The 18,710-nt window shown below is 39.7% G+C and overlaps 1 protein-coding gene across 1 annotated transcript; it reads right to left on the bottom strand.

Moving 5' to 3' along the window:
• Positions 1-366: 366 nt before the first annotated feature.
• Positions 367-18,391, bottom strand: LOC126429692 (FH2 domain-containing protein 1-like). The gene is made up of 7 exons (XM_050090421.1): positions 18,383-18,391; positions 18,148-18,288; positions 17,879-18,057; positions 12,366-12,481; positions 12,017-12,192; positions 11,542-11,620; positions 367-461 (listed from the first exon to the last, which is right to left on the bottom strand). Exons 1-7 carry the CDS (start codon positions 18,389-18,391, stop codon positions 367-369), a joined length of 795 nt encoding a protein of 264 aa, XP_049946378.1.
• Positions 18,392-18,710: the final 319 nt, after the last annotated feature.

The following is an 18,710-nucleotide window of genomic DNA, read 5'->3' as shown; positions in this document are numbered from 1 at the left end:
TTGGCCTGACAAAAGCCTGTGATACCACTTCGCAGCACCACATCCTTGCTTCTGTGCGCTCGTGGGATCTCTGGGGCTTCCTCCTGACTTTCATATGAAACTTTTTGTCACTCCGCACGTTCAGAATTTGGATCAGTGCTTCCACAGTTCGCCCTATATCCAAGTGAATGGTGTCCCGCAGGGCTGTGTCCTGAGCATTCCCCTCTTTTTAATTGGTGCTAATGGTCCCGCACTAGCAGTGGGGTCCTCTGTATCTCCCCTCCTATGTACTGATGATTTTTGTATTTCCTTCTGTTCCTCTTCCATTGGTGTGGCTGAATGTCGACTGCAGGGAGCCACTCAAAAGGCACACTCGTGGGCCCTCACTCAGAGCTTTAAGTTTTCAACCATGAATACTCCACCAGCAACAACTAAAGCAACTTCTCCACCAGCAGAAACAGAACCAGCTCCTCCTCCATCATCTTCAGGGGTAGCAGAAAAGAATAGACCAGTCACAGTAAGCAAAGTATCATCTTTGTCTCATGATGAAGTGGTACCAAATAATTTGGGAAAACATGTTCTTATAAAACCTGTTGACAGTGAAGTGAAACAAACTTCCAACTGTGTTTCAAGCAGACCCAAAAAATTACCAAAGAGAAATGAAGATTTTTTATGGATTATTCCGAGGAAGGCCAACCGCCACCTAACATTGATTCCAGGGCTGGAAACAAAATTAAATGTTCTCCATTGCTCTGTAATACTGTAACTCCTCCCTCCTGCAACAGAAACTCTATCTTGGTTACAGTATGCTTGTTCGCCTCCTGCTTGAATACTGCTCAGCAGTGTGGGATCCATACCAGATAGGGTTAGAGGGTTGATAGAAGAGATACAGAAGATCCAACAGAGAGCAGCACACTTCATTACAGGATCATTTAGTAATCGTGAAAGCGTTACGGAGATGATAGATAAACTCCAGTGGAAGACTCTGCAGGAGAGACGCTCAGTAGCTCGGTACGGGCTTTTGTTGAAGTTTCAAGAACATACCTTCACCGAGGAGTCAAGCAGTATATTGCTCCCTCTTATGTATATCTCGCGAAGAGACCATGCGGATAAAATCAAAGGGAATAGAGCCCACGCATTGCATACCGACAATCCTTCTTTCCACGAGCAATACGAGACTGGAATAGAAGGGAGAACCGATAGAGGTACTCAAGGTACCCTCTGCCACACACACCGTCAGGTGGCTTGCGGAGTATGGATGTAGATGTAGATGTTATTTCTGTACTTAAATGTCAGGTCTCTGAAAAATAAAGCTGATGAGCTATTAAAAAGTAACAAAAGAATGATTTTATGTGTAAACAAACATTGGTTAAAGGAAGAAGATATAAAACTGTGTGTACCATCTGGTTTCAAATTGGCTACATACTACTGCAGACCCAGTGAATCGTACGGGGGTTTGTCCATATATGTTAGCAATGATATAGACTTAGTTTTCTGTTCTTGCAGTTAGTGACTTATGCATTAAAGGTGTTTTTGAAGCAGCTGCTTTGATTATACCTAGTATACAGCTCATAACTGTTTCTTTATATCACACTCCTGAAAGTAATGTAGAACAATTTGTAGAATGTTTAGAAAAGCTTGCGATCAGTATACAAAAGTATACTAAATACAAAATATCAATTTTTGGGGATCTAAACATAGACATTAGGAAAATGACAGCCAGAAATGTTAATTTAGTAAATATGTTAAGATCCTATAATCTCTTTTGTGCTAATGAAAGTCCTACAAGGCATTTCTCCTGTCTTGACAATCTAATAACAAGCTAGGCTTATTTAAGGCTAGGCTTATTTAATGCCTATTACCGGTCGGACCATAGAGGTATATGGGTGAAACTAATTACTGAAAAACCAAAAGAAGACCAGGAACAAACTCTAGTGTGTGAGACTATTTACAGATAGAAATATTAGCAAGCATAGAGAACAACTTAAGTCTATAGATTGGAATACTGTTATACATTCCTCCAGAAATGTGGATGAAGCCTTCAGCACATTCCTCAAAATCATTTCTAAAATCTTCCATACATGCTGTCCACTGCTTAAAAAACAAAAAAGGTCATGAAACCTAGCCACTCAACTTTACAGAAGTGGTTTTCACCTCAATTACAAAAACTGAGACTGTTGGTAATTACTTGTCATGATAAGGTCAAAAAGGGATCAGTAGATAGATAAATTTAGAAAAACCTGCAAAGAAAATACAGATCTGAAATTAAAATAGCCAAGTGTAAGGCAAATGGTGATTTCATTTTAAAAAAAATCACACAATAAATGTAAGGCTGCATGGAAAGTAATAAAAGCAGAGCTAGGTAAGGATATAAACTAGAAAGATAACACAAATGCTGTTAACATCACTGCTGATGGTTTCAATCACTTTTTTGTGAACTCTGCCAAACTTAGCCTCTCAACTCAGGGCAACCAGAATTCCAATTCTACACTTACACGTAATTCTCATCCCACATCTGGCAGAAATTTTCAACAAAACATTACAAACATAGTGTCAGCTTGTAAATGGAGAGAAGTACAAGTAATTGATATAAGTAAAGCAACCTCTAAATTAGTATTCTCCAGATCCGAAGATGTTTATGGCCTGTCAAACTTTCTAATTAAAAAAAAATGTAAATCTCATATCATATCCTCTTTGCATACTGATAGACTGGATCATCTCTAGTGGACACTTTCCAGAATGTCTCAAAAAGACAATTGTCATACCATTTTACAAAAAGGGTGACATGTCCTGAATCAATAATTATAGACCAATTTCACTTATGCCTAATCTCTCAAAAATAATAGACTGTTGCATACTGCAGCAAATATGCATACACCTATCAGACAATAATATGTTAAATGATTTTCAGTATGGATTTAGGTCAAACTTACCAACAGTCAAAGCAGTTGAAAACTTTATCTCTTTTGTACTAAGCTCTTTCGAGTCAGAATTATCTGCTGAAGCCATTCTAATTGACTTGAGTATGGCTTCTGACTCAGTTAACCACAAATTATTATTAGATAAACTGTGTTGCTATAGAGTCAAACACTTGTAACTCTCACTAATTTAATCATACCTCAGGAATAGAAAATAAATTATAAAGCACAATGGCCAAAAGTCACAGACTCTTAAATATAAAATGAGGCGTTCCTCAGGGCTCAGTGCTTGGCCCTCTATTATTGATATTATTTGTAAATGACTTTCTGAGTAACTTACCCTGTAAATCTATCCTCTATGCTGATACAACATTAGCTAATTCTGAAAGGTTATAAACAAATTGAAGGAGGAAATTGAAGAATGTCTCAAAAATAACTAATATTTGGTTTAAAGCTAATGAGTTAACTATGAACCATGTTAAGACTGTCAAGATAATCTTCAGTCTATCAAACAGTAACACTGTGTTATCTGTTAAACTACTAGGAATACATGTTGATTCGAAATTAACGTGGGACACACATACAGATTAAGTATGTCGTAAGTTATCATGAGTTATCTACCTACCAGCCGGACTACACACGTGTTACACAAGATTTATTATTTCATTCATAGTATGCCTTCTTTCACTGCCATCTACAATATGGCATTCTTTTATGGGGTAGCTCCCCAGGAGCCAAAAAAAGTTTCACTTGGCAGAAAAAGCAATTAGACGTCTTTATGGAACCACTGACAACAAGACCTCATGTAGACCTTAGTTTAAAGACTTGAAAATTCTCACAGTTCCATCTCTTTACATATATTGTTGCCTGTTAAACAGAAAAGAAAACTTAAACCACTACACTATAAAGAAATATGTTCATCAACACAATACTCGACAAACAAATATGATTGACATACCCACAACCAGGCTTAAGAAAAGGGAAGCAGTAGTTGGGAAGGGAGTGAGACAGGGTTGTAGCCTATCCCTGATGTTGTTCAGTCTGTATATTGAGCAAGCAGTAAAGGAAACAAAAGAAAAAAATTCAGACAAGGAATTAAAATCCATGGAGAAGAAATAAAAACTTTCAATTCTGTCAGAAACAGCAAAGGACTGGAAGAACAGCTGAACGGAATGGACAGTGTCTTGAAGGGAGGATATAAGATGAACATTAACAAAAGCAAAACGAGCATAATGGAATGTAGTCGAATTAAGTCGGGCGATGCTGAGGGAATTAGATTAGGAAATGAGACGCTTAAAGTAGTAAATGAGTTTTGCTATTTGGGGAAGAAAATAACTGATGATGGTCGAAGTAGAGAGGATATAAAATGTAGACTGGCAATGGCAAGGAAAGCGTTTCTGAAGAAGAGATATTTGTTAACATCGAGTATAGATTTAAATGTCAGGAAGTCGTTTCTGAAAGTATTTGTATGGAGTGTAGCCATGTATGGAAGTGAAACATGGACGATAAATAGTTTGGACAAGCAGAGAATAGAAGCCTTTGAAATGTGGTGCTACAGAAGAATGCTGAAGATTAATGGGTGGATCACGTAACTAATGTGGAAGTACTGAATAGAATTGGGGAGAAGAGGAATTTGTGACACAATTTGACTAGAAGAAGGGATTGGTTGGTAGGATATGTTCTCAGGCATCAAGGGATCACCAATTTAGTGTTGGAGGGCAGCACGGAGGGTAAAAATCGTAGAGGGAGACGAAGAGATGAACACACTAAGCAGATTCAGAAGGATGTAGGGTGCAGTTGTTACTTCAAGATGAAGAAGCTTGCACATGATAGAGTAGCATGGAGAGCTGCATCCAACCAGTCTCTGGACTGAAGACCATAACAACAACATATTAGAAGAAAACTGTTCATCATATTACATATTGAGTTTTGATGAAACTACCAATGTTAAAGTTTATAAAAGAATTATAAACAACCACTATGTTTTGGTCTTAGAGTAAGTGTTACATAGCAGTGGGTTACCTCATAACTTTTTTCCTTTATTCGAGGGCAGATACTGTAACATTACACCAGAAATTATATGAAGCACGTTCTAAAACCAACATGTCTCTATATAAGTGTCTTATGCTGTTACCAGAGGGATGTAACATCAATAAAAAGGTGTTTAAGCTCTTGGATAATGATGGCCAGGAAATCTGAGGCAGACAACTTCTAAACATCGGAATGTGCAACATTTATACAGTGCATAATGTCTTTGTAAAGGCTTGGGAATGTTGATGTCAAGAAGCATCTTAATTAATAGTCAATATTTATTATTTTGGCAGTTGGCCTCTTCACTGGAAGGAACTTGGATTTATGAAGATTCCACATCACACGTCTTTCAGGTATACAACCAGAAGATGGCTTACTTGAGGACTTTAAGCCAACAGGATTTTGGAACAGTGGAATATATTCATTATTACTTTCTGAAAACAAAGATGATGTGACTTACCAAACGAAAGCGCTGGCATGTTGATAGACACACAAACATACACACAAAATTCAAGCTTTCGCAACCAATGGTTGCTTCATCAGGAAAGAGGGAAGGAGAGGAAAAGACGAAAGGATGTGGGTTTTAAGGGAAGGGTAAGGAGTCATTCCAATCCCGGGAGCGGAAAGACTTACCTTAGGGGGAAAAAAGGACAGGTATACACTCGCGCGCGCGCGCGCGCACACACACACACACACACACACACACACACACACACACACACACACACACACATGTAAAGGCCTTTACGTATGTCTGCTTGTGTCTGTGTATGTGCGGATGGATATGTGTGTGTGTGCGCGCGAGTGTATACCTGTCCTTCAGAACTTCAATGATAATCTCATTTGCAGAACTATCCACTAAATTTAGACAACATTCTCGAAGTCGAAGACCTTTGATTCTTAAGTTGCATTCAAAGTTAGTTTTGTGTTGAGTAGTTCTGTATTCTTCACAATTAACTCTTTGCATTGGATAATCTGCTTCCTCTTGAACAACTAGTTGTTACGGGGCAAGTAACCAAAGAGCTTAGTGAGTAGAAGTACGTGGCAAGTTGTGATTTGCAAATAATGCCCAAAAACATTACGTCACAGGATGCAAACATGCCAAGTGCATCAGTGAACATTTTTAGGGTCTTAGCCCCCAAAGAAAGAATTAAGAGGAAAGCAAAGTCTGCAGAAACATGATAAAGGTTTGATGCCCAGCAGATTGTTTGATGAGTGCAAGGTTCTTCAGTCTGAAAATGATATTCCAGCTTTACTCAACTAAAGTATTGACAGTTACTGGAAGGAGCACACCTCAAAAAGATACTAATCAACCGTAGAGTGAAAAGTATCCAAATGTTTCAAAGCTCAACCGGTTTCTGAGCCTTTTCAGGCTCATCTTCCTATGGTGCACAGGAGGTTACATGAATATTTTAAACTGTAATGCTGCATTAGGCTTGTGACAGTATGGGCGGTTTTGTTATTACTGTCCATCTGTCAGATTCCATTGTGGTTGATAGTAATATATACTCACTTTTCATAGGATATGTACTTACCCATAGCATCCAGCATGTGCTGTGTTTGGAGTTTGTTTCAAGATACAGACCCCTGTGTCCAGACTTGACATTGGTGGAGAGAGAAAGAGAGAGAGAGTTAGTTGTGGTTGTATGACTGAGTGTGTATTACAGTTTAGAATAAGGCCTTTTACTCAAAAGGTAAAATGTTTAGCAGTCTTTTTTGCTGTGCCTCTTTGCAGCTGTGTCTCCTCTATATAGTGAGTAGTAATCTGTCCTTTTTGTACTGTTGTTATTCCATTCTGAATTTTCCATTGTTAGAAAATTCATGAATTAGTAATTTTATTTTGATCTGTAGGTGTTATCCTGCACATGTAGGTGTTATGTTCAGAGACAGATATTGCTTATTAAATTTCACACTTTCTGCACATCTTGCCAGCCTTAGTTTCATCCACTGTTATACTAGGATGGTAGATTTTGCTTGGCTGGGCATATCCCAGTATATTTTAAGAAGGTGGTGCCCCACAGCTTGTAATTGTGCATGACTTGATGTTGACAAAGATAATGATCTGTTCCTTTTCACTCCTTTTCTCACTTCTAATTAATGACTTGTGTGTCTTTTCTTTCCAATAGAAAGTTGTTTTGCAACAAATTCTTGAAACTTTTTTTTGTTTCAGTCTTCACAATTTTTCAGTTAGTTTTTGCTGTTAAACTGCAATATTTTGCACAGTAGTCTGCAATAAATGCTCTCATCCGCAGCTAATTTTCAGTTAATTGTAGAATTTCAAATTATTAAATAATTCGCTCAACATTTTCCAAAGATCTCATCCTGAAAGAGAACATTCAGAGGTGTGAAATGAGGCAATGTTTCCTTTGAAAAAGTGAAGTAACTGTTATGTTTAAGGCTGTAAAAATATGAAGTCACTAGAATGAAAAAGCTTCCATTTTGTACACGGAAAGGCAACTACTCACCCTTGGCAAACTGTTAGTTGGATCATAAATGCAGGTACCATAACGTGGTATTAACAATGTAGGGAAAGACAGATTGCTACTTACCGTAAAGGAAATGACTCTTACATAAAGCTTTCGGCCACAGCCTTCATCAGTAAAGAGAGAGATATGCAACGCACACACACACACACACACACACACACACACACACACACACAGTGCCAATAGAATGCAACTCTCACCTGGGATGCAAGCTGCAATCTGGAGGATGTGGGGAAGGGATAATAGTGTATAGGTGAGGAGAGAGACAAATGCTGTCTAGTGGAGTGGCCAGGGACTAGACTGCCAGCGAGCGTAGTTTCGGGATGTTGTGGGGGCAGGGAGGTGGGGGAAAAAGCAGCAAAACAGGTGAGGAGCAGGGAAGGAGGAAAGATGGATGGATGTGTTGGCAAAGGGCTGCAAATAAACAGGGTGTGAGATGAGAATGAGGAGGAGATGATTGGACAGAGGATTGGAAACTGTTGAGTGGAGGATGTGGGGACAGTATGTTGTTGCAGGTTGAGGCCGGGATAATTATGGGGGCAGAAAAAGTATTGTAAGGATAACTCCCATCTGCGTAGTTCAGAAAAGCTGGTGGTGGAGGGAAGGGTCCAGATTGCTTGAGTAGTGAAGCAGCCATTGGAATCAAGTATGTTATATTCAGCTGTGTGTTGTTCCACAGGGTGGTCTACTTTGCTCTTCGCCACAGTTTGGTAGTGGTCGTTCATTGTGGTGGATAGTTGGTTGGTAGTCATAGCAATATAAAAAGCTGTACAGTAACTGCAGTAGAGCTGGTAAATGACATGGATGTTTTCACATGTGGCCCCACCCCTGATGGGGTAAGATAAACTCGTGACAGGACTGGAGTAGGAATTGCTGGGTGGATGAATCGCGCAGGTTTTGCCCCTGTGTCTTCCACAGGGATATGATCCTTGTGGCAAGGGGTTGGGATTGGGAGTGGCATAGGGATGGACTAGGATGTTGCAGAGGTTGGGTAGGTGACAGAACACCACTTCAGGAGGGGTGGGAAGTATCATGGATAGGATGTCCCTCATTTCACGAGATGACGATAGGTGATCAAAGCCCTGTCAAAGGATGTGGTTCAGTTGTTCCAGTCGGGTGGTCCTGGATGATGAAGAGACACTCTTTTGTGGTTGGTTCTTGTGGGTGGTTGGAGAATTGCAGGTGTGATGGGAAATTACACGAGAGATTTGATTGCGGACTGGGTCTGGGGGATAGTGTCTGTCTGTGAAGAGCTTGGTGAGAGCCTCAGCATACTAGGCAAGGGTGTTCTTGTCACTGCAGATATGCCATCCCTAGATGGCCAGGCTGTATGGGAGGGATTTTTTGGTATGAAAGGGATGGCAGCTGTCAAAATGCAGGTACTGTTGGTGGTTGGTGGGTTTAATGTGCGGATGAAGCCATCAGAGAGAAGCAGCTCAACATCTAGGAAGGTGGAATGCTGGGTTGAGGAAGACCACGTGAAGTGAAGTGGATGGGAGAGATGATGTTGAGACTGTGAAGGAACAAAGATAGGATGTCTTGGCCCTGAATCCAGATCGTGAAGATATCATCAATTAACATGAACCAGACTAGGAGTTTGGTGTTCTGGGAGGCTATGAAGGGCTCCCCTAGATGGCCCATAAAAAGGTTGGCATAAGAGGATGCCATGCAAGTGCTCATGGCTGTGCCATATATTTACTTGTGTACCTTCCTTTCAAGCGAGAAGTAGTTGTGGGTTAGTATAAAGTTAATAAGGTGTATGAGGAATGAAGTGGTGGGTTTTGAGTCTGTAGGACGTAGGGAAAGGTAGTGTTCAGTAGCGGTAAGACTATGGGCGTGCGGTTGGTATGCAGGGAGCTGGTGTCAGCAGTGACACATAGGAATCCAGGAGGTACAGGAGTGGGGATGGTGGAGACCCCAGTGAAGGAAGTGGTCAATGTCTTTGATGTGGGGGGGCTAGATTACGGGATACTGGTTGGAGTTGTTGGTCAATGAGGGCTGAAATTATTTCAGTCCCCAGCCAATAACCAGCCACGATGGGGCATCCAGGATTAGTGGATTTTGGAGAGCATGCAGAAGATGGGCGTGTGGTGTGTCATTGGGGGTGAGGAGGGAAATGGACTCAGGGGAGATGTTCTGGGAAGGACCTAAGGGTTTAAGCAGGGATTGGAGTTTGTGTTGGACTTCTGGGAAAGGATCACTCTGAGGGAGTCTATAGGTGGAGGAGTAAGATAATTAGCAGAGGCCTTCTGCCAGGTAGTCATTGTGATTCATAACACCAGTGGTGGAACCTTTGTCTGCAGGTAGGTTGATTAGGTCAGAATTTGCTTTGAGGTTGTGTATGGTTGTTCTTCCTTCTACTGAAAGGTTGGTGTTCTGAGGAAGCGTCTGGGGGAAGCGTGATTAGGCTAGGTTGGAAGTAAGGAATTCCTGGAATTTGAACAGCAGGTGGTAAGGTGGGGGCATTGGGGTTGGGTGTTGGTACAGACTGGGAGAGGCAGGGTTCAGTTTTGGAATTAGGGTAGTTTCGGTTGGAGAGACTAGTGGCGAAGTAGTGCTTAACCAGCTCCCCAGCTCCCCCCTCTTCTTCCGACAGAAAGTAAACTTAGACGGTGTGGTTGTGTGTGTGAATGTGTGTACTTTCTACAGAATAAGAGCCAGAGAATAAAAGCTGATTAATAGTGTGTTCTGTTACATGTTTCTATGCACTATATCCGCAGCTCGTGATCTAGTGTTGCTGCCTCTGGATCCAGATTCGATTCCCGGCCGGGTTGAGGACTTTTCTCTGCCCGGGGACTGGGTTTTTGTGTTGTCATCATTTCATCACCACCACCACCATTAATGACAGTGACTAGATTGGTTTGTGTCAAAATTGGACTGTGTCAAAATTGAGACTTTTTATGGGTGCTGATGAGTGCCCTACAAACCAACCAACCAACCATCATCATCATCATCATCATCATCATCATCATCATCATCATCTATGCACAACATATCAGTGTGCTAAACCTGAGTGCTTGTCTTTCCTTTATTTTACATATTGGCCCATCCAGGAGTTTCATAAAATTGCTATTTCTTAAGTTGTATTAAACAGCTGTTGTTTATCTTGTATTGATAATATAATATGTACATAACCACACTGATATTTTTCGAAAACAATAGACATCTCTACTCCATAAAAATATAGGGATGTATACAATGATCATTACAACTTCCTGTTGCAGCTATCAGGAATCTAAATTCTCTAATCCAAATCAATAGTGGTAGGAGGTGTGTCAAAGTATCTGTCAGTACACACTAAGTATATGTTCTCAGGAAAACAGAGCTTGATTGTTCTTCATAAGACATTGGGAACTTACCATATTTGTTAACACCTATTTTCTCTGCTGAAGTTTTCTCTAAAATGACTATGTAAGCCAGTTATTTGATAGTGACATAAGGATCAAACCTAAATTATTTCTGCTCACAATAAAGCTGATTGTGTGAGCTCCACAATTGTTAGGGACATCATCAATTTAAAATGGAAACTGTTGCTTTATATGCACCCATAAAACATAAAAACACACACAAAAACTCCAAATAATTAAATGTGACTCAATAGCTGATGTATTTATCTATCTTTGGTAGTTGACTACCAGTGTTGGTAGACATTGATTCTCATCACTTATCCGTTTGATTGGCTTGCATTGATGGTGTGTATGCGTGTTGTGTACGATGCTGGGAAAAAAATGATGTAATGAATTTCTTTCAAAATCACCTTAAAAGAAATAGATGAACATTGATTCCATTATTCAATTATAAAAAATTTATTTATAAAGTCATTTACATCTACTGACAAAAAAGTGTTTGCAAAACACATTGAAATAGCAGAGATCACTGACAATAGAGCGCCAGGATATTAAATGTGTCTTGTCCTGGGTATGAAGGAACATGTCGGTAACACACTTATGGTATTAATTCACAGGCATATTTCAAAACGATTCTGAGTGAATTTCCACTTATAGCACCAAATTTTCAGTACTGAGTTTCAGTTTGACGTAATTTGAAATTTTTATTGCAAATATCCCTTAAAATATGTTTAGCTGCAGTATATTGTCGATGCGGTAAAAACTTTTTTCTCCCTCTACCTCCGCTTGCACTTAGTTTGTTTGTTTCCATCTGCTCTTGAATTTGCTGCTGTTCTTCTTTTCTTTTCTCTTCATTTTCCTGCCGCAAAAATGTACATTTCAGTATAAAGTAATGTTAGTCGGATACAAATTTAAACGAGTAAGCAGTGTTTTACTTCCTACTTAAAACTGTAAATTGCATCTATTTTACAATAGTAACTGCGACAATAAACTGACTGATATCTGAGAATATCAGAGCAGAAAGACACTGTTATGCAGTTGGCTTTTGGAATGGTACTTTCAATATTCAATGCTGACTTCCTAACACCTTAAATGATCAATAATTGCACTACGGCTTCTGAAGCATATTGTTACTTGCCAGCAGTTTTCTAGCTTCTGATGGCTACAAATATCACTATTTTACAGATTGCAAATGTAAGGGAAATGGCAAATGATAATATAAAGGAAAGTGTCAAAATTAATCTCAGAAACTCACCTGTCGAACTCTCTCAATTACTGTAAAAAACTCGGCAAACAATTGAAAACATTCTTCTGGCTTGAATTTCTTAGGATCTTCACAGAAATGTTTGGCTAAAGCACGAGTACAAGCCTTGACTTTATTCATTGCATGCTGAAGTTCATTACTGCATTTCAAAGCAGCCTTAAAGAAATCTGTGGAAAGGAGAGCAAAACGGATTTTAACAATAGCAAGCACAAATTCTAAAGTGAGAATAATTTGTAACTGCATTTTATATCATAATAGAAAAGAATGAGACGAAGAAGTATTTATTTATGCAACAGTTTATTTAAATTAATAGTGTCTTTAGTTTGTGTGTGTTCAGTACCTTTGCACTTGAACTGTGACCTGATTCCACTTGTATCTTCCTTTAGCTGTGATTTAACTTGTTTGACGTCAGTGGTAACTTTCATCACTTCTTCTTGGAGCAACTGAACTGATATCCTGAAACATTTTAAATCATTTTTAGTTCAGACATTCCGTTTCGATTCAAATGGCTCTTAGCACTATGGGACTTAACTTGTGAGGTCATCAGTCCCCTAGAACTTAGAATTACTTAAACGTAAGGACGTAACACACACCCATGCCCGAGGCAGGATTCGAACCTGCGACAGTAGCGGTTGCGCGGTTCCAGACTGTAGCGCCTATAACTGCTCAGCCACCTCGGCTGGCTTCTGTTTAGAAGTAATGTATTTTGTTATTTGTGTTATAAAAATAACCCCTTTTGTTAATGTGTCATTATGTAATTGTGAGCACTCTTGATGCAAGTTCTGTACAAGACATGGATATGCGAGATATTAAATATTGTCTACCATTGGTTCCCCTGTTGCACTTTACAATCACTGTATAGTCATTGTGCAATCGTAACATTTGTTGTGGAGATAAGAATGTTTGAACTGCTTGTCTTCATGTTGTGGAGATCAACTCATTGAAGAATTGTGTCCACTTAAGGAGAGAAACAATGTAAATGAAGAACAGTGTCGTGAGTTTAGCAACAACAAAAACATCAGCGAATACAGGATGTGACACAAGGGGAGAGGGGGGGGGGGGATGTTTAATCCCTTGATGCATTATGAATCAGTATGAGCTCAGTGTACCCACACAAAAAAGCCTCTAAACATCATAGAAGCATAAATATTAACCAGAAAAAAGGCAAGTCAGTATTCATAACATGAATTCCAATCACTTCATTTAACTTATAATTCATCTCCAAAAGATTCAAAATTCCAGTAACATAAGCATATAGCCCCCCCCCCCCCCCCCCCCCCATGAACCATGGACCTTGCCGTTGGTGGAGAGGCTTGCGTGCCTCAGCGATACAGATGGCCGTACCATAGGTTCAACCACAACGGAGGGGTATCCGTTGAATCCGTTGAGAGGCCAGACAAACGTGTGGCTCTTGAAGAGGGGCAGCAGCCTCTTCAGTAATTGCAGGGGCAACAGTCTGGATGATTGACTGATTTGGCCTTGTAACACTAACCAAAACAGCCTTGCTGTGCTGGTACTGCGAACGGCTGAAAGCAAGGGGAAACTATGGCCGTAATTTTTCCCAAGGGCATACAGCTTTGCTGTATGGTTAAATGATGATGGCGTCCTCTTGGGTAAAATATTCCGGAGGTAAAATAGTCCCCGATCTGGATATCCGGGCGGAGATTACTCTAGAGGATGTTGATATCAGGAGAAAGAAAACTGGCATTCTACAGATCGGAGCGTGGAATGTAAGATCCCTTTATCGGGCAGGTAGGTTAGAAAATTTAAAAAGGGAAATGGATAGGTTAAAGTTAGATATAGTGGGAATTAGTGATGTTCGGTGGCAGGAGGAACAAGACTTCTGGTCAGGTCACTACAGGGTTATAAACACAAAATCAAATATGGGTAATGCAGGAATAGGTTTAATAATGAATAGCAAAATAGGAATGTGGGTAAGCTACTACAAATAGCATAGTGAACGCATTATTGTGACCAAGATAGATATGAAGCCCACACCTACCACAGTAGTACAAGTTTATATGCCAACTAGTTTCGCAGATGATGAAGAGATTGATGAAATGTATCATGAGAAAAAAGAAATTATTCAGGTAGTGAAGGGAGACGAAAATTTAATAGTCATGGGTGACTGACTGGAACTCGATAGTAGGAAAAGGAAGAGAAAGAAACATAGTAGGTGAATAGGGGTAGTAGGTGAATATGGAATGGGAGTAAGGAATGAAAGAGGAAACCGCCTGGTAGAATTTTGCACAGAGCATAACTTAATCATAGCTAACACTTGGTTCAAGAATCATAAAAGAAGGTTGTATACATGGAAGAAGCCTGGAGATATTGGAAGGTCTCAGATAAATTATATAATGGTAAGACAGAGATTCAGGAACCAGGTTTTAAATTGTAAGACATTTCCAGGGACTGATGTAGACTCTGACCACAATCTATTGGTTATGAACTGCAGATTAAAACTGAAGAAACTGCAAGAAGGTGAGAATTTAAGGAGATGGGACCTGGATAAACTGACAGAGCCAGAGGTTGTAGAGAGTTTCAGGGAGAGCATTAGGGAACGATTGACAAGAATGGGGGAAAGAAACTCGGTAGAAGAAGAATGGGTAGCTTTGAGAGATGAAATAGTGAAGGTAGCAGAGGATCAAGTAGGTAAAAAGACAAGGGCTAATAGAAATCCTTGCGTAACTGGAGAGATATTGATGAATGGAGAAAATATAAAAATGCAGTAAGTGAAGCAGGCAAAAGGAATACAAACATCTCAAAAATGAAATTGACAGGAAGTGCAAAATGGCTAAGCAGGGATGGCTAGAGGACAAATGTAAGGATATAGAGGCTTATCTCACTAGGGTAAGATAGATACTGCCTACAGGAAAATTAAAGAGACCTTTGGAGATAAGAGAACCACTTGCATGAACATCAAGAGCTCAGATGGAAACCCAGTTCTAGGCAAAGAAGGGAAAGCAGAAAGGTGGAAGGAGTATATAGAAGGTCTATACAAGGGCGATGCACTTGAGGACAATATTATAGAAACGGAAGAGGATGTAGATGAAGATGAAATGGGAGGTACGATACTGCGTGAAGAGTTTGACAGAGCGCTGAAAGACCTGAGTCGAAACAAGGCCACCGGAGTAGAAACATTCCATTGGAACTACTGATGGCCTTGGGAGAGCCAGTCCTGACAAAACTCTACCATCTGGTGAGCAAGATGTATGAAACAGGCGAAATACCCTCAGACTTCAAGAAGAATATAATAATTCCAATCCCAAAGAAAGCAGGTGTTGACAGATATGAAAATTACCGAACTATCAGTTTAATAAGTCACAGCAGCAAAATACTAACACGAATTCTTTACAGAAGAATGGAAAAACTAGTAGAAGCCGACCTCGGGGAAGATCAGTTTGGATTCCGTAGAAATGTTGGAACACGTGAGGCAATACTGACCCTACGACTCATCTTAGAAGCTAAATTAAGGAAGGGCAAACCTACATTTCTAGCATTTGTAGACTTAGAGAAAGCTTTTGCCAATGTTGACTGGAATACTCTCTTTCCAATTCTGAAGGTGGCAGGGGTAAAATACAGGGAGCGAAAGGCTATTTACAATTTGTACAGAAACCAGATGGAAGTTATAAGAATTGAGGGGCATGAAAGGGAAGCAGTGGTTGGGAAGGGAGTGAGACAGGGCTGTAGCCTATCTCCGATATTATTCAATCTGTATATTGAGCAAGCAGTGGAGGAAACAAAAGAAAAATTCGGAGTAGGCATTAAAATCCATGGAGAAGAAATAAAAACTTTGAGGTTCGCCGATGACATTGTAATTCTGTCAGAGACAGCAAAGGACTTGGAAGAGCAGTCGAACGGAATGGATAGTGTCTTGAAAGGAGGATATAAGATGAACATCAACAAAAGCAAAACGAGGATAATGGAATGTAGTCGAATTAAGTTGGGTGATGCTGAGGGGATTAGATTAGGAAGTGAGACACTTAAAGTAGTAAAGGAGCTTTGCTATTTGGGGAGCAAAATAACTGATGATGGTCGAAGTAGAGAGGATATAAAATGTAGACTGGCTATGGCAAGGAAAGAGTTTCTGAAAAAGAGGAATCTGTTAACATCGACTATAGATTTAAGTGTCTGGAAGTCATTTCTGAAAGTATTTGTGTGGAGTGTAGCCTTGTATGGAAGTGAAACATGGACGATAAATAGTTTAGACAAGAAGAGAATAGAAGCTTTTGAAATGTGGTGCTACAGAAGAATTCTGAAGATTAGATGGGTAGATCACATAACTAATGAGGAAGTATTGAATAGGATTGGGGAGAAGTTTGTGGCACAACTTGACTAGAAGAAGGGATCAGTTGGTAGGACATATTCTGAAGCATCAAGGGATCACCAATTTAGTATTGGAGGACAGTGTGGAGGGTAAAAATCGTAGAGGGAGACCAAGAGATGAATACACTAAGCAGGTTCAGAAGGATGTAGGTTGCGGCAGGTACTGGGAGATGAAGAGGCTTGTACAGGATAGAGTAGCATGGAGAGCTGCATCAAACCAGTCTCAGGACTGAAGACCACAACAACAACACTGTTCAAGAAGGAATAATAGAGAATTATTGTCATAATGGTTCGATGAACACTCTGCCAAGCACTTACAAGTAATTTTCAGAGCAGCCATGTAGAAGTAGATGTACGGGTGGGGACGTAAAGTATCTGATCACCACTCGTTGCACCAATATCCTGGATTAAACCTCTCCTCAGTCTCTCATGAAATGAGGGCATGGGGCACCGTTGATAAAGATCCATCCATGTGGTGGGGTAATTAAGCTCGGCAGCTCCCTTTGTGTCCTTCGAGAGGAGTAGGCTACCTTCTCTCATCACACACACACACACACACACACACACACACACACACACACTCTCTCTCTCTCTCTCTCTCTCTCTCTCTCCAGCCATCAACGCTTAACAAATGTACTGATGCACACGGCTCTCGTACATTGTGAAGGAAAGATGCCTGCAAGCACGAATGATAGAGAAAACGTTTCCAATGCCATAAAGCTTCACTTTTGCTTTTTACTTTATAACGGTATCCTTTGAAAAAGTGTGAAGTTACACAAATGAGATGATTGATCAAAACTGGACCAAGCAAATTGAGCCCTATTCAATTATTTGCTAATGTTTATAGGTATAATGTTGCTTAGGAGGAAATGATAGGTGGAAGATCAGTAAGTTTTGAGAAATGTAGCAAAAAACTGCAAAAGTGAAGTTGAAAATTCTGTGTGTCAAAATTAGTATTAATCTGGTCAAAAATTCAATGGAAATGGCATTAGAGGTGTGTAGGAGATTAACAGGATTTCAAATACAGAGTATTAGAAAAAATTAGTGTGAACACAGTCAAAAATAAACACACACAGAGCAGAAATTAAGGCATAGGCACATTAAAATAATTAATTCTGTTATTTAACAATGAAAATAATCAATTGGAGGCTTTCCTTTTTATCCCATCTGCTAAGTCTCTCCCCTGACCTGGGGTTTTGGATTTCTATTCTGAATTGTACCCGTTTTGCTAAACCTCTCCTGTCCTTTTCCCCTCACCCCTCTTCCTTCCCCTTCAACTCTTGTGCCAGAAAAGTTGAACCTTTGTGTGTGTGTGTGTGTGTGTGTGTGTGTGTGTGTGTGTGTGTGTGTGTGCGTGCGTGTGTGTGTGTTCCCCTGCCATCACTTGGTGAGTAGATTTTTTACATTATAATGCTGTTATTTGTACTAGAACCAAAATATGAAATTCTTATAAGTAGATTTTCTACTAATAATTAGAGAGCCCCAAGCATTGCCAATTTTAACGTTATGACTGTAACGGACTCTTACCTTGCCATTTCTTTCATGTTACTCATATCTTCTGTGAATTGTAATATTTCCTTATTGTTAGCTTCTGCAACTTCTACCACATAGTGCAAGAATGTCAGCCTTGGTTTGTTTGCTTTTATTTCTAGGAGCTTTGGTAGTGTGCTGAGTGTAAAGCCTGCTGCATTGCCCGCATAGCTTCCCTGGAACAAACACACAGTACCTTACATTTTTTTTCCTTTTTTAACTTATGAATTTACTTCTCACAAAAGCTTCATGTTAGGAATACTTACTGCATTTATGTAGTTTCCAAGTTGAAGTACTAGTGCTAGAAATTCTTTCAAACGTTTATTAGCCTTCAGCTTATTGCATGCATCTGCAACAGCCTTTAGTTGTTCTTTCAGTTCAGATATTCTTGAAGGAAACTCTTCTTTCTGCAAATTAATTGATGCACAGAAATGAGTCAGGATATATTATTATTATTTTGGCAATATGATGTTGATAATGGAGACATGACTTTCTACTTACAAGCAACATTGCCCTAATCCTGAGGACAAAGGAAGGTACTTCTGATAGCTGAAGATAAAATTTCTCTGCCTCTCCTAAACGATCCAGATCTCCAGAATAGGATCTGACTGATGTCAGCTGTAACACATAAGATAAACCTTTTAGTTAATGTATAATTTTGGGCTCCCTGGAATAGTATGTATTGTGTTTTAATTGTATTAATTACTATAATCTAAAATTAAAACTGTCATACATTAGGCCTACCTCTTTTTCTGTGGGAAGTAGTGGCAAGAGAGCTTTCAGTTTCTCAGGACCTATATCACCTCCTTTAAGGTTCTTTATAACTTCT

The sequence above is a fragment of the Schistocerca serialis genome, chromosome 1 (genome assembly GCF_023864345.2).
Source record: "Schistocerca serialis cubense isolate TAMUIC-IGC-003099 chromosome 1, iqSchSeri2.2, whole genome shotgun sequence".
NCBI lineage: Eukaryota > Metazoa > Arthropoda > Insecta > Orthoptera > Acrididae > Schistocerca > Schistocerca serialis.
This window is presented reverse-complemented; position numbering and strand designations above follow the sequence as displayed.